General features: G+C 47.0%; 1 protein-coding gene across 7 annotated transcripts in view; it reads left to right on the plus strand.

Moving 5' to 3' along the window:
• LOC111185022 (kinesin-like protein KIF16B) overlaps window positions 1-16,611 on the plus strand; it is a 300,702-nt gene that overhangs the window by 217,262 nt on the left and 66,829 nt on the right. Inside the window, exon 24 of one of the 7 annotated variants that reach the window (XR_016387865.1) lies at window positions 1,679-14,789. The exons of 4 other annotated variants lie outside the window; for them this stretch is intronic. Coding sequence is in view for 2 of the 3 variants with exons in the window: in XM_089896550.1 (XP_089752676.1) it covers window positions 1,679-1,981 (303 nt within the window). In the remaining variant the exon portion in view is untranslated. Of the gene's footprint in view, window positions 1-1,678; window positions 16,607-16,611 lie in introns of those variants that run through there. 2 more of the 7 variants (XM_089896550.1, XM_089896553.1) reach the window with 2 other exon arrangements.

The raw sequence follows: 16,611 nt of genomic DNA on the forward strand, positions 1-16,611 counted from the left end.
AGATAAAAGTAGCCAAGCTCCAGCAGAAGCGTAGCTGCCTGAAAAGTGCCGGGGGAGTGTTACTCCTGCAGGTAACCTCACTGTGCCTCATCTGTGAAATGGGGCTGAGGCAAGCCGCAGGCTGTGTTGGTTTGAGGACTGTAGGAGCTTTTGTATGTGAAGTGCTTGGAACAGTGCCGGCCACATCCTAAGTGCTGCATAAGGTGTCGGGAATGAGTGAGATTTTACCCTTGGAATCCCCTTAATGACGTTCAATGTGCTACTGTGTCTTTATGAGGATTGGGGGTTTTGTTTTGTCTTCTTCTTAGCTTTTTGGTTGTTTATTTCCTCTTGGTGTTCTGAGTTTATAAATGAACTATGCCAGCCTTTTCCTTCCATCACTTTATTTCATGCACAGGCAATGTTTTCTAGAACAAGTAGTCACACTTAGGGTCATACTTTGGCTGCTGCTGAATTCTCTTGGTGAGCCAGTGGCTTTAAGAAGAGGAAGGTAAAAAGTATTATTTTTAGAAAAGTCTGTTCTGTTAGTCTCAGATCTTCTTTGAAGGAAAATATGATGATAAGGTATATAGATATTTTGTATCTGGTTCATTTAAGGGGCTGAGCTGACTCGGGCACACGCAGGTCCTGTTGGGTGCAAGTCCCCAGTGACTGAGGTGACAGATCCCCAGGAGGACGCTGGCTTGTGGAGGGGTGGCAGCCCCAGAGCGCTGTCTCTCAGCTTTTCCCTCACCCTTCGTGTTCCCTCTGCCTCCTGCCCTTCCCTACCCACCCTGCTTTAGATAGAATTGATTAGTTATTTAGATCATTCCTTCTTCCTGTCCAATTTCATTTTAATCCCCAACCTGGTAGCTCCAGTCCTCCAGTCCGGTCTGTTCATTGCCAGATGAAGCAGTCATGATCCTTGTTAAAGGGATGCTCAAGGTAGGCTGCAGGGAGGGGGTCTGGGGGGAGAGAGGGAGAGAAGAGTGGTTCCCAAAGGCTTGTCTTCTGATCCCCGATGAGTCCTGAGGAGGTTTCCATCACTGGGCTTTAAAATGAGAAACATAGAGTTTTAAATTCAAACAGACTGTCTTTTATATCTTCTCTATTTGGGGGATTAAAAACAACTTTCTTTTGTGAACTAACTGTGAGAATGGATAAGTGTAAGGTTTTTGGGTTTGGGTCATATTTAATTTTTTAAATTGACTTCATTGAGACATAGTTTACATCCAGTGACATACACACATTTTAAGTGCAGTCTGATGAGTTTTGACATATGTGTACGCCCCTGTAACCAGCACCCCAATCAAGATTTATGAACTTTTCAGTCATCCCAGAAAGTTTCTCCAGCACTGATCTGCTCTCTGTAACTACAGATTACGTGGATCTGTTCTGGCGTGCGGTGGGGATGGGACCAGGTGGCATTTACTCTCCTGGGTCTGGCTGCTTCCACTCCACATGCCTTTTGGAGATTCAACCATGTAGTTAAGTGTAACAGTAATTTGTTTCTTTTTATTGCTAAACAGCATCCACTGTGTGGATACATCATAGTTTGTGGGTTGGTATCTGTTTCGATGTTTGCTTCTGACAATACAGAAAGCTATCATCTCAGTGTCACCTCCCCCTTTATTGACCCTGAAGGACTCATGTGAGAACCCCTGGGTCAGGGTATCTGTTCCTGTTGTTACCCTTGCAGTTATGCCTGCCAGTGTCTCCCAGTAGCACAACCTTCTGGAACTGTGTACGCATTTATGTTGAGAGAGGTGCATCCCGCCAGCTGATGTCAGAGACAGACAGAAGAGCTGAAGTTGTGCAGACTGGCTCCTGTTGGAGAAGAGCACATTCTGTGCTGAATGTGGTTGAACGTGGCCTGCTGGTCAGCAGAACATACCTGCACAGTCCGTGCTTGCGCGGAGCTATAGGCGTCACAAGTAATAACTCCACCTGGACCACAACAGTCATCTTCAAACTCCTGCTTCCACTGCTTTTCAGCGAATGATACGTGAAATCAATTACCCTGCGTTATACTTGCCATCCTCAGTTAGCTAGGACCAGACTGGGTAGAATTTAATTTTTTTTTAAATTGCATTTCAGCGTGACACAAAATCTGTGCTTATGGCTGACAGAGGCTGTCATACTCTGATGTCATAGAAATAAGCTGATGTCTCCAGCATAGTTTTAAATCCGCTACCTTTTAACTTACATGTTAAAATGATAATATAAAGAAATAATCTAACGCTGGTAATTTTTTTTTTAACGTTTTGTTTCCTGAGAGTTTTCATACCTCTAAAACCGGAAGTAATCTTCACAGGAGATTGTCTTCCTGTCTCCTTTGGCGAGTGTTGACATGTACGCCAGTGCCCCCTCCACCCCGTTATCCGGTTTACTCCCGTCACAGCCACAGTCCCATTTTCTTCTCTTGGTCGTTGTCGTGTTTATTGCCGGTCTTTCCCGTAGGTGTCAGCTCCATGGGCCCTCGTCAGCCTGTGCAGCCGTGAGGCCCCAACCCCTTACACGGGCCGGGCTGGGAATGGGCCCCCGTACAGATGACTGTGATGTGACCCACACAAGGCTGGCCACAGGTGTTGTCATGGGGCAGAGCGTGTTTGGGGCCTCAGGGGTTATGTGGCTGGGTGTCCTTTGTAATCAGCCCCTCGGGGGCCCCTCGTGCTCCATCTCTGTCGGCAGGTTCATCACTGATTCGCCCTCCCTTCCTCACCTGGGCCCCCGGGCACTCTTCAGCCGCTGCTCCTGGAAGCCCATGTGGTAGTGTCGTCTCCTGTAAGGAGGCTGCTGGCACCTCGTATTGTTCAGGAGGGGACAGGTCCCCACCTTCTGTCACGTGGCTGCAGGAGCTCAGCCTTGTGTCCACTCGCAGACCAAAGGGATGCGAGACTCCACGCTCTACGTGGAACACACGACGCCCAAAAAGCAAGCAGCCCGTGCTAGCGTGCTCATCGGGCCCTTGCTGAAGGCACCGCGGTGACAGTCTCCTCCTGTCCCCGCGTGCCTGCTCATGTTCTCTAAGTCCTGGTCAGTGGCCTGAGGAGGAGAAGGAGAGGCAGAGGAAACAGGAGAACGGATGACAGCGGGAAAGTCTAACCTCAGGGAACACGCCCAGCGCAGACCTGTAGACCCTGTGGGTAATCCCTGAGCACCCGGGCGGTGGTAGGCGTTTTCTTTTTGAGTTTTTAGGTCTGTGAGTCCTGCCTCCTAATTTCCATCCGTCGCGTCCCAGAGCCCGGGAGAGGTTTAGCCCGGAGCGCTCTCCCATCTGCCGGGTCCTCCCTCGAAAGAAGAGACCCTGAAGGTGAGATGGGATAGTGGTAGAACCTCAGGGCGGCCGAGGTTCAAGTTGGAATCTTGCTTTTACATCTGAAGGACCACGTGCAGGGACCCGGGGACCAGGGCCGACAAACCGTGGAACAGCATTAACTCCCAGCGGCAGGAGCACACTGGTGGTGGATCATGTGCTTTATTTGGCCTGAACAGACTTTAAAACTTTTCGAGTGAGTTGTCAACACTTCAGACTTGGGAAATCTGACGTGGAAATCCAGATACCCCAAGTTGCGTAAAATGTTTTACACTGACATCTATCAGGCACCTTCTTCGTCCCAGGCACTTTGCCAGACCCTTCCGCAAGCGTGGAAGATGTACCAAAATGGGGATACTATTTACAGTTAATGAACGAGGAAATTATGAGTGCCTCGCCCAGGGCCACGCAGCTACTAAGTAGATCCAGGTACCAGATGTCCATGGAATCTAAGTCCTCTGAGCCATCCCGGTTCCCTTGCGCACTCATCTTACTGTACCTTCTAAATTATCACTACTTTCTGCACCTTTTGGAAGTTGAGGCCCTAGTGTTGCCCTAGAAAAAGTGGCCACTTCCAAATCCTCACTTGTTTTCAAGTGTTGCTGTTATTTTTGTGTGTGCTTTAACTTTGATCTTGAATTCTGGCCAAGTCACGGGCACTTCATATAAATTGGCGCTATTAACGTTTTGACAAACCTGGAGAATTTGATGGTGGATAGACCTGCCAGGAGGCATAAGGAGGGAATGCCCAGAAAATGTGCAGTTTGGGAGCTGAAGAAATCACATTTATAGTCAGGGAAATGTCTTTTTATTTGGCAGAACAGAAATAAGAGCCATTTCAGCCTAGTAGATAAACTATGCACACACATACGTCTTTCAGAAACATTCCCAACTTGATAGCGTATAAATGTTCAGAAGGATTTGCGTGTTGGCGTCTGAATCTCTCCTTATTAGTAACTGATGGATGTTCTCCCGCGTGCGCATTAGCAGAGCAGAGACAAATGGAGGCTTGCGTGCGCTGTGGTCCATCTAGATTCAGATACTCAGTTTGTGGACTATTTTCAAACATAAATACCAAGTGGAAGAAATAACCTTAAAAGAATCATATTTTATCCTAAGGTTTTATTTTTTCTTTAAGCACTCTTCCCATCTCTTTGAGAATGTTGTCTTTCACTAAAAAAATAAGAAAAAACAACTTTCACTTCCCCTATTTTAACACAAAACAACTCATCTTTTATATTGCTGTTGCTTGGGCAGTTGTTTATCCTCACAGAGGTAATGCTGCAGACATGAGAAATGGTGAAGAGGAAATGAGATTGAGTCACAAGCACAGAAGAAAAGCAGTCATCACCTTGTGATCCTACCTTGGATTTCCATTTCAAGTTTGTTTTTCCGCTATAAGAATATATTAATATTTCCTTTCCTTCATTTCAGAATTCTGGGAGTTTTACATCTCTTCCTAGAGTAAAATTTGTTTTAAAAGAAATCACAAAATGGTTTGAACTCCCCTTTCTGCAGTTGCTGCCCACAGGTACCCTGGCCTTTCAATATGTGTAATAAAAGGCCTTTTTTAGGAACGTGATCGTGGTGCAGGAGTTACCAGGTACTGAGTGCCCCAGCACTCTGCTCGTTGCTTCACGTTTTTTAGTACAGCTATAGATTAGGTGTCATGAGCTCATTTTACAGATGAAGAAACTGAGGCTGGAGGAGTTGCATAATTTAGCCACAGTCACACAGCTAAGTAGTGACTGGGCTAAAGTCAGGATCCAGGGCTGTCTTAATCCAGAGCTTTACATGATTGCATTCTCCAATGATGACTCGTAGAGAGTTTGCATTCCGTGCTTTGCCTCTGGGTATCTGAGTAATTTGCAGGAAAATTGCTGAGGCTGTCATTCTCCCAAGTTCTCACAATTTTAAGGTAGAATAATACCCCAGTTCCTCTCCTGTTTTACCGAGGTGTTAGGGGGAGGAAGAAGTATTCCTTAGTAATGATCTTAGATTTGAGAGGCATCCATCTTACCAGAATATTCGGGTCTTGGTACATTCTTTCAAGTTTACCTTCAAATTACCATATAAAACTAAGTATACTAAAATAAACGGTATTATCCCTATTTTGAAGGTACTGAGATTGAAGCATAAAGAAGCCATTCTCTCAAGTTATTGCAGAAGGCTGAGATTTGGGCCAGCTAGAAAGCCCCGTTTGATTTTGCATCACTTCCTGTTATGCGGAGGGTGCCGTAACCAGCAGTCAGCCGCCAGGCTCCTGTCTACGTGGTGCACTGGATTCAGACCAGGTTCAGGAGCCAGAGACTCCAAGGCACCTTGTTGGTGATGCATCTACACAGGGGATGTCTGGGGCATTTCCTAGATAATAAGGCTGAATAATCTTATACCTGCTTGGCTTTGTGAACCCCATAACCACGCTTCCACATTACCAGCAGGCAGGGACGGATCTAGGGTTGGACCTTAGACTCCCCTCTCCCTGCATCTCCTCCTGCCAGGGTCCGTCTTCTTCCCGCAGGTGCCATGGAGACGGGATTTCTGTAGTTGGTGGAGCTCTAGTTCAAGTTCACAGAGCCCAGTACAGTGGAGGGGATGCAAGCTTGGCTCAGGAGCTCGTGACATGGTTGGAGGACACAGTTCAAATGGCAGCTGTCCCCTCGCCCCCAGTACCCTGGATGGTTGCTGACACAGTGTCTTTTCCTTTGTGTCCACTTGGCCACAGAGCTCAGCACTCCTTTGGGTTCCCCAGAAAGAAAACTTTGCTGTAGTTTCCTAGGGAACCAGAGAAGGAAATACATTGCACATCTCAGAGCAAATAACTGAAAATACCCCCTTAGACAATTATGTTCTCCCCAAAGCACCAGTGTCGTTCCCCCCACCCCACCCCGCCGCTTCCTAGATGTCCCCTGGGAACTCCAGCTGCTGCCCCCCTGCTAAGGGTAGTGGTGGGGTGTCAGCTCCAGCCCCCTTCCTTGGCCTGTATCCCCACGCCTACCTGCGTACGCAGGGGACCATGACATTCAGAAACAAAAAATTCTTCAGTTAATAGGACCCACCCTATAAAGGCAGTTCAGAGACCACCGCTTGTTTCTTGATGTGTTTTTTTTCAGGAGTTTTTTCCACACACCTACCCGCACTCATTCTTACCCCCAAATTGTTTATCACTAAATCAAGACTCCTCTCTTTCAAAGGAATCTGGTAAATGACATTTTCTTTGTTTTACAATTCTTTATCCTCTCCCTGTCTCCTCTAACGTCTATTGTCCAAAAACTTTAAACATTTACAGGTAAATCAGAAAAGACCTGAAATGCAAATCATTCTGCTGCCCACGTTTCAGGCCAGAAAGGGAATGAGAAAATAGCAGGGGAGAGTTTACTGAAGAGGCCCTGGGCTCCAGATGCTATCTTTATTATTCAGTCACTTATTACTTAACAAGTATTTATTTGGTACCTGTAACATTTTTTTAAAGACCATACTAGAAGTATCAAGATATTGAGGAACAGAAGAGATGCATAAGCTGTTCACATACTCTGGGGTCAGTGAAGTGGGGGAGAGAAACACGCAGAAAATAGAACAGTGCGGAGCGAAGGGGGTCATGTTGGGCACCCGGGAAGACTTCAGGTTTTGGTGGAAGTGAGAGGGGGCATTCTAGGCAGCAGGGCACCGGGACAGGCCCGCAGGTAGACGGGTACAGATGATGCTTTGGTAACAGGAAGTAGAACCACTTGAGGCCAGCCCTGGGGAGGAGCTCCTTTCTGGTAGAAGCAGAGGACGACGACGAAGTGAAGCTGAAGCGGTCTTGAAGGGAGGGGGGAAGAATGCGGTAGCAGCATCATTCTGAGATGGGCTGAGAGGCTGCTCCGGAGTTGGGTGTGGGCGACCTTAACATCTCAGTAAAACAGCATTGTCCGTGAGGATTGAAAATCTAGAGCGTTTGGAAATACTCATCACAGAAAATGTAATTTAGAAGGATTTCCATGTAGGAGTGACTCTACAGAGTTAAAATAGCGTACATTTAGTGTCAGTGCGTCCTGCCCTCCTGGGGAGGGGTAATGAGGGCGGCCTGCAGCAGTTCCGGGTAGCTCACAGGACAGAAGGGGGTTATTCCTACGGGGTCCCACCAGAAGGTCTAGGGAGCTAGGGAGTTTGAGGCAGGAAGAGTGACCTGGAATCCAGCCTGAGCCCTCGGTGAGTGATGAGAAGAAAAGAGGGGCTGGGAGACGGAGAGAGGTTAGAGCATCACGCTGGAGACAGACATCGGTTGCGGCACACTTGGTGTGGGCATCCCCTTCAGAAATCTGAGAGCACTGGGCTGTCTGTCCTCAGAAAGACTGGGCCGTCCTAGAGGTGGACCAGAGCGAGGGGTACTGGGTGGCGAGCTGTGATTAATGGGGTGCTGGCCTCTCCTCCCACCTCCTGGGTAGCTCTATTTGCAACATGTGTCTGAAGAGATTTTAATGAAATCTAATGTATTAATGCTTGCTGTTTATACAGATTGAAATATTTGTTATATATTCATATTTCCTCAAGCATGTTCATAGTCATGTTACTGCACAAGACTGTGTTTTGCAGACATCTGGCAAAACTTGTTTTAGTATATATTAGGGTGGTATTAGACCATTTCCTTCAAGCTATTACTAAATACAGGGAATCTCATTTGTATATACTTGGTGTAGCTCCTCCAAATGTTGTTTAAAAATAAATGTTGTTGAGGAGACCTCTACGAGTAACTGCTTACTTACCTGGGGCCAGTTAGAGTATTTTTCTTTGGGTGAGAAACTGTCGATTCTCTGCTTCTTACACAGATAGATATACACAAGCAAATACATACTGATGACAGGTCTTAAAATCGACAGTCCTTAAACTGGCAAAATATGTATATAACATAAATTTGTGGAAAGCACTCAATTGAGAATTGTTCACAGTGAATGCAGTTCATCTTGTGGACACGTTTATGGTGTTTTAAGTTGCACTTGATCATTTTATGGTCCAGAAGAGATGGATTTGTATCAGCAGACTCGTTCAGTGGGCGAGAAGTAATGAATTTGGTCCTCAAAGCCGCAGAGCAGTGACGCCCTGCGGTTTCAGCATGGAAGAGAACAGTTGAGCGTTTTGACCTGATGCTTTGGGGGTACTGACCTTCTGTGCCTCCTCTCTGCATCAGCACCTCATCCTATGCCCAGTTTTAATTTGGGGCAAAATAGGACTTTAGCGTCCATTTCCACTTCCTGTGTAGTTTTCCCAAACTTCACGTGTGCTGTCTCCCCAGCTGTCAAAGTGCGGTTGTCTCTGTTACAGAGAAGGGATCTGACTGTTTTCCTGTGGGGAGGTGGCCACGTGGTTGCCTTGGGCACCATTTCTGTGGTGCTCGTGCTGGTCTTCACTCATCGTCGTTGTGCTCAGCTTGTTTACGTGTTGATAGGCAAGGGGAGACTTAAAGTGTTTTATATAAAAAGCGGGAACCTGAGCCTTTGTGATCCTTGTATTTAACCTGGATTCAGGTGAAAACTTCATGGGTAATGAATTTGGAAATCTCTCTGTGCCTCACAATAAACTTGGGTTACAAATATATCGAGAATGCACCCTGTTCTCAGTGCAGAGAAAACAAAAAAAAAGATGCCATTATGTGACTAATGAAAATAATCTTTGATTCAGATGAACCTGAAAGATATCACCAGAACAGAGTTAGTGGAGCCAAGATAGTGGAGCCTTACCTTCTCTGAAAAGCAAACTAACCTTAAGTACATCTCTCGGAAAACTACCAGCACCTGATATGGTGCCGACACATACTAGTAGCTCAATAAACGTTTATTCCTTCAATGAGAGGCCTCCCACCACCACCCCAGCTACTGCCAAAGGCCCACTCCCTTAGAAGGCTTACAGTCTTGTAGGTTAGAGAGACGTTTATATAATTAATATCGGTTATATAAACTAACTAGTACAAGTTTAATTCTATAATTAATGTCCCGTGATGTGTGCTCTGAGCAGAGTGTGAGCTGCATGCCGGGAAGTCACGGAGGAGGGAATGATTCTTCCAGGGAGAAAGGAGTGGAAGCAGGGGTGCTGCCAAGGGAGGGACTGTGGTTGGACACGTGCCCTGGAGGCTGAGCAGGAGGCCGCGGGACGGGTGGATACTGAGGAGGCCATTCAAAAGACCCTTCCAGAGACCGACAAACGTGCCCCATTCCTGTGTTGACCAGTTGTCTGAAGTGTGAGATTTTTAATCCACTGGGAGCAGGGGTTAGAAAAGGTAGTGTTGGGTTAGCCGGGAACAGGTCCTGAATGCCACGCTAAGGGCTTTGACCTTGACAGGGGAGTGCATGGAGGCGAGTGGAAAGCAGGAAGCTTGTGAAAGGGTAAAGAATTTGGAGATTTCTCTCTGCCTCGCTCTAAGCTTGTGTTGCAGTTAAACTGAGAATGCACCCTGTTCTCCACAAGCCAGCACATCTGATTTGGGGGCAGCAACACGCAGAGCTTTACAGCAAGGCTGCTCAAACTTCACCCTGCGTCGGAAGCCCCTGAAGATTTTGTTAAAACACAGATTTCTGGGCTCCACCCCAGAGTTCCAGATGAAGTGTGGGTGAGACCTCAGAATTTGCATTTCTAACAAGTTCCCAAGTGAAACTGTTGCTGCTGGTCAGGCGTCCCACTTTGAGAACCGCTGGTTTAGGTTATGGACTGAGAAATTGAAGGCAGAAGCTGCTGAGATCTGTATGTGGGTTTATTAATGTGAGTTTATTAAAATATCAAGACACGAGGCAACAACATGAACCATTGCCCTAAATGTACCCATAATGATCTTCTTTGTTCAGTATTTTGGGGAAATTATATACAGTGTTAATGGTTCCAGAGAGTCCCCACCCTCTTCATTAATGTGGGACTCTTGGAGACACCAGTGTAACGTGGTGAAGACAGAGATCCCTCTGATCCCCTTACAGACCTCGTTGAGCCCAATTCACAGGAACACACAGCTTTGGATAGCTCTCTCCCCGTCAGGCCATCTTCCTCTGTCTCCTTCCAGCTCCACCCCTGCTGTCCCCCTGCATCCTGCATCCCGTTGTGAGCACTGGGGGCTGATATCGAGAAGCAGAAGCAAGTGCATTGGATGCTTTTGGGGGCTCTCTCAGGGACTTTATCTTCCTCTTGCTGGCTTATCATTTTGTGCCCAAATGCCCTGATTCTGCTTCCCCGGGAAATCACTCAGCCGCGCCTGTCCTCCAGAGACTTGGTATGTGCAAGTTGTCAGGGAAGTTGCCATGCCTTATAAAGGCATCATTCTGGGGCCACCGTGGGAAAGGGGAGTGAAACCCAAATTATGAAGTAAGTGTGAAGTAGCTGTTGAATTAATTAGAGATTTCAAAATATGGTCTGACATTAATGAGCTGTGAAAGCAACAAAGAAGAAGAGGCAGGACTTTCCTGGTGGGCCAGTGGTTAAGACTCTGTGCTTCCAATACAGGGGGTGTGGGTTTGATGCCTGGTCAGGGAACTAAGATCCCACGTGCCATGTGGTGTGGCCAAAAAGAAAAAAAAGAGGAAGACGCTGCTGGCCAAAGCCTCACGAGCTGGTGTCCAGTTATCCACATCCATATCCTGATTTTGCTGGAGGCCATCTCATCTACCAGAGAGATGAACAATGGCCTTGCTGGTTCACTGTTGCCAAGCCTGAGTACACTTAAGACAAGCCCATCTGGGGGCTCCATCCTCCAGCTCTTCATCAGGGTGCCCGTGATGTGTCAAGTACTCTTCTAAGGTGTAGTGAAAACCAGCTAAAACTCCTAATTCTCCTGGAGCTTATTCTAGTAGGGAAGAGAGACAGAAACAAGACATACAAGTAAATATATACAGATTACGTTGTTTTATGGCGCTTCTCAAATATTGCGTAGTTTTACAAATTGAAGGTTTGTAATGCAACCCTGCATTGTCAAGACGATGGTTAGCATTTTTTAGCGCTAGAGTGTTTTTTCACTTAAGATATGTACATTGTTTTCTTAGACATGCTATTGCACACTTAATAGACTACAGTAAAGTGCAAACATAACTTCTATAGGTACTGGGAAACCAGAGAGTTCGTGTGACTCACTTTGTTGCAATCTGCTGTACTGTGGTGGTCTGGAACCCAACCCACGGTATCTCGGAGGTGTGACTGTACCATGTTAGGTAGTAAGAAGTGCTTAGTAGAAAGATAAGAAAAGAGAAAATAAGTAGTGTGGAGATGGGGAGTAAGGGGGTGCAATTTGAGATGGTATATCCAGAGAAGGCATCACTGAGAAAGTGGCTTTTGAGCAAAGACTTGAAGGAAGTGAGGGAGCTAGTCATGTGGAAAGAGGATTCCAGAAAGAGGAAAGGTCACAGACAAAGTTCCTGAGGCCACACTTAGTGTGTAGTACGTTTGATGGGTTCTAGATAAGCAAGGAAGGCGGAGTGAGCAAGGGACAACGTGGTGGGAGATGAGGCCAGGGAGGGGACAAACTGTAGAGGTCCTTGTACATCAGTGCAAGAACTTGAACTTGTACACTGAGCGCGATGGGACGCCTTGGGAGATGTCCCATTCAGCAAAGAAATGGCCTCATCTGACAGTTTTTAACAACATCACTTTGGCTGCTGTGTTGAGAAAGGAATGAGGGGAATGTTGAGGGGAGGGAGACAGAAGGAGAAGTGAGGGGACCAGGTAGGAGGCTGTTAAACGTAGTCCAGGCAAGAGGTGACGGTGGCTTAGACCAAGATGCTAATGGTGGTGATGGTGCAGAGTGTCAGATTCTCATTATATTTGGAGTGTGGTGGAAAGGATTTGCTGACTGATTGGATGTGAGACGTGAGAGAAGGAGGAACATCAAAGATGATGCCACAGTTTCTGGATTGAGGAAATAGAAGAATGGCATTGTCATTACTGAGGTGGGGGAGCAAGTCTGGATGAGATTAATTTTGGTAAATTTAGCCGTGTTAAGTTTGAGATGCAGTTAGACATCCAGGTAGGCAGACATACCAAGTAGGCAGTAGGATGTACGAGTCTGGGTTCAAGGGAGAGAGATGAGCATCCCGGGAATCAGTTTAAGCTATGAGATGGGATGAGATCACCAAGGGAGTGAGCTCAGGTAGAAAATCAAACACGTTCAAGGACTAAGCCCTGGGACACTTTGATGTTTAGAGGTCAGGGAGATGAAGAGAAATCCCAGCAAAGAAAACTAAGGTAAGAGAGGCAGCAGCCTGGAAGCCAGATGAAAAAGATGTTTCAAGGAGGAGCTGTCGGCTCCATCAAATCCTGCCATAGGTCAAGTCAGATCAGGGCCAAGAATGAACCAGTGGTTTAGCATGAAGTAACCTGTGGCAGTCGTTGATGACCTCGGTAAGAGTAGACGAGAGTGGTTTGAGTGGAATTGAGTAACTGAGGCTGGATTGAAGGGATCCTGGGAAGAAGGAAATTGACGACATCAAGAATAAACTCTTGCGGGGCTTCCCTGGTGGCGCAGTGGTTGAGAGTCCGCCTGCCGATGCAGGGGACGCGGGTTCGTGCCCCGGTCCGGGAAGATCCCACATGCCGCGGAGCGGCTGGGCCCGTGAGCCATGGCCGCTGAGCCTGCGCGTCCGGAGCCCGTGCTCCGCAACGGGAGAGGCCACAACAGTGAGAGGCCCGCGTACCGCAAAGAAAAAAAAAGAAAAGAAAAAAAAGAATAAACTCTTGCAAGGAGTTTGTTATAATAGGAAGGACAGAAATGGAGTGGCAGTTGGAAGGGAAAGGGAGGCCAAGGCGGGAGTTTAAGGTGAGAGAAATCCTAGCTAGTTTAGATGCTGCTGGAATAATCGAGTAGAGACTGAGGATGTGTTGGTGCAGGAGAGAGGAGAGAAAATTGCTGATTGCAGTTTCCTTCAGAAGGCAGGAGGGCGTGGAGTCTAGAATCCAGCATCTAGGAAGAGGGGTTGGCCTTAACCAGGAGCAGTGGTGTACATCCCACGCCCGGTAGCAGGAGGGAAGAGGAGATACAAGGCCGATGGTGGCCCCGGTGGGCTGAGGGTGGTTGTGGGAGTGTTCTATTGATTGTTTCCACTTTCTCAGTGAAATAGGAACCCAGGTTATCATCTGAGAGTGAGGAGAAAGATGGAGTAAACTGTTTAGAAAACTCTTATCTAAGAGAATGGGAGAATGGATGGAATGGGGAAATGTGGTATGACTGTTTGGAGGCATCCAGGCTGACCTCAAAGTGGTGACTGTGACTTTAAAATAGGACCAGGAAGCCATTTGGTGGCATGTTTTCCTTCATCCCCATCCTGCAGGTACAGGGCAGGAGTAAGCAGACAGCTGGATTTAACCAAGATTGTGGTTTAGCTTAGTCAAGGGAATTTCAAGAGCAGAACAAAGAGATTTGAGGTTGAATGCAAGGGAAAGATTGTAGTGATTGCCCATGGTTTCCAAGTTGGGTGAGGGAGGAACCAGGGCAAAGGTCATGGAACAGGAGGTCGGGGTGTTGGAGGGATCGTCTGTTGGTTGATGAAATTTCCAAGATTCATGGCAGGAGTTCCATAGCGTTGGAGCAGGTGACAGTGAGCAAAACCTAAGACGTTCAAGGAGTCGGGGATGTGACTAAGGCGAATTGCCTGCGAGAAGGATGGGTACAGGTAGGATCCGAAGGTGTGGGCTTCACGTAGGTGGGGTTTTAGGAAGGGCGGAGGAGCAGTGTTGTGAAAGTTGGATGGAAGTAAAAAAGCGTCTACCAACCTCCCAGCACAAGAGGATGAAGAGTGCGGGGAGAGCACAGTCCCTACTTGAGATGGCTACAGGGGAAGGGGTCCCTTGGGGAGAGCCAGCTCTCAGAGTGAAGATGAACGGGAAATTCCCAGAAGAGGCTGAGGATGGGGGGATTTTGCACTTGACTGACTGTGGCTTCAAGAGGAACAGTGGAAGCAGTCAGAGATCCAGGGAGCACTAGAGTCTGAGGGAGGAGGGAGACCTAGGCTTCTTCTGTGACTTTCTCTGGATTCCAGAGTCCCAGGACAGGATGGTTTCCCTGTGAGCATCCTGCGTCTTACTACTCCCGGGTCACGGGTATGGTTCTATTAATTCCTGGGCTTTCTTGGCAAGCAGGCAGCATCACGCCCGCTCATGTCCAGGTCTCTCCTTGACACCTGGTTTGCGTCCAGCCAAGGTGGCATGTTGCTGTGCTCTTGCCCTAAGGAAGCCCTCACCCCTTTGCTAATTGTGCTCAATGGGGTCTGTTGAGGAGGAGAGAGCTGGGGAGAAAACCCCCAGCTAAGCTGCCAGGAGCAGTGTTTCCCAAGCTTTGGTGACATTGGTACTATTTTTACTAAATGATTTTTTGTAAACATACGTACTTTTTTTTCCTTACAGAAATATCTTTTTAAAAGAAACTCACAAGAAGAAACCTGCCACAATTAAAACACTATTGTAAATGATGAATATAGAGCCAGAACAATGAAAGTTTTAATATTATACATCCTTGGATAACCCCAACTCATCTAATTTGCCACTCGGGGAAGTGAGTGAACCTGCGGATGGCTGAGACTCAGGACTCCCTCTTCCTCCCGAGGCTCCCTGCATGGGTGTCCTCCCCCTACTGATCTCTGTGGTTTATTGATCCCTGACTTTCCTGCTCACCCCTGGGGTATACATGCAGGAGAACCAAAAGCTGAATCACCAGCCTGAGAAGGGCGTTTCTCTAATGTGCGGGGTAAGGTTTCCAGTACAGGGGCGCGGCCCCTGCAGAGGCCCAGCGTGGGAAGGAGTGTGCGCTTCCAGGGAGTGAGACACCTGCGGGAGGAGAGGCTGGAGGAGAGGCTGCTGCACGCAGTCGGGTACAAATATAAAATCTGGGTCTTCTTGTAGGAGCAGCGTGAAGCTTCTAGGGGACTTAAGGGGGGATGTAGAATGATCAGATTTAAGTTTTTAAAAAGCTCCCCTGTCAATTGTGCAGAGAAGGGATTGGAGGGGCAACTGGATGGAGACACTGGGAGAGGCCTGGCCGAGGCCGCGTGAGACCTGGTGGCCCAGAGTGAGATGGCAGTGGCAGTGAAGGATGGAAGGGTAGAGCGCTAAGGAAGGCCTAGGAGGTGAGAGGTGCAGGACCTGGTGCTTGTCTGACTGTGGCACGTTGGGGGGACCTGGGGACCAGCGTCTGTCTGGTGTGGCTTGGTGGATGGTGGTGACATGCACTGAGATGAAGTAGAGTTGAGATTGGAGAGAACGGGTGGATTTGTTTCACACAGGCTGACCTTGAAGTTGGTGTGTGGCATCTAAAGAAAGACATCTCCCAGTTAGGGACATGGGTCTGGAGCTTGGAGGAAGAAGAGTGGGAATGAGATGGGAACTTGATCAGGAGCCTGTGCCTCAGGTGTGACCGTGGAGGCTGGTGGTGTCTCCCAGCCTCTCCTGGTCACCGTGACCTTGGTATGTGACTGATGGGCACCAGTGTCCACCTGCCATCCAATAGGAACAGTAAGTTCCACTACTGGTTAGAGGCTGGACTGAGAATTCTTCCTCCGCAACAAAGCAAAATACAGTGTGGGTTTTGATACTAATGATCATTGAGATGCAGACAGATTTTGTTTGTTTTTCCTTTGTCCTCCTCCTTCTCCTTTGTCCTCCCTCTTCCTTCTCCTCATCCTTCTTTTTCTTCTCTGCTGCTGCTTCTCTCTTGTCCGTTGCGGTGGCATCTGGAAACCAACACTGACATTTTATATAAAAGTGTAAACATTTCGTGTAGGCACATCACTGTAACAGAAAGGTCACGCTGTGGGATGTCCTTTCTGCACCCCACGTGGAGAGTGGAGGGACACTTCTGATAAGCCGTGAAACTCTGTGTCCCTCACTTTACAGAGTCACGTGCTGCTCGTAATCGTATTTGGGAAGCAGAGATGCAGTGCTTACGCAGAGTACGGTTATTATTTGTAAGTCTTATTTGTGCCGCTAGATTAATATTTTCCCTTCTGCAGAAATTTACATGCTAATCACTTTTCGTTAATTTTTAAGTTATTTGAAACAAATTTAAACAAACAGATTTTTGAATTATTTTAAACAAATTAAACAGTTTGTTTAATTTGAAGCAAATTATTTTTTTAAGATGCATTTCTAAATTGTTTTAATTAACAATTTAAAAAAATTTTTTAAGAACAATTATATGATTGTTTTAGTGGGTTTTTTTCGAATTTTTGAATTCTGTTTTATTTTTTTATACAGCAGGTTCTTATTAGTCATCAGCTTTATACACATCAGTATACATTAAACAAATTATTTTAAACAAATAAGAGGAAACCAATTTTTCCTCCAACTAATGCTGATTTATTTTGCTTTTCCTGGTTAAT

The sequence above is a fragment of the Delphinapterus leucas genome, chromosome 15 (assembly GCF_059928025.1).
Source record: "Delphinapterus leucas isolate spDelLeu-1000000601 "Yukka" chromosome 15, BTC_Dleu_Yukka2, whole genome shotgun sequence".
Lineage (NCBI taxonomy): Eukaryota > Metazoa > Chordata > Mammalia > Artiodactyla > Monodontidae > Delphinapterus > Delphinapterus leucas.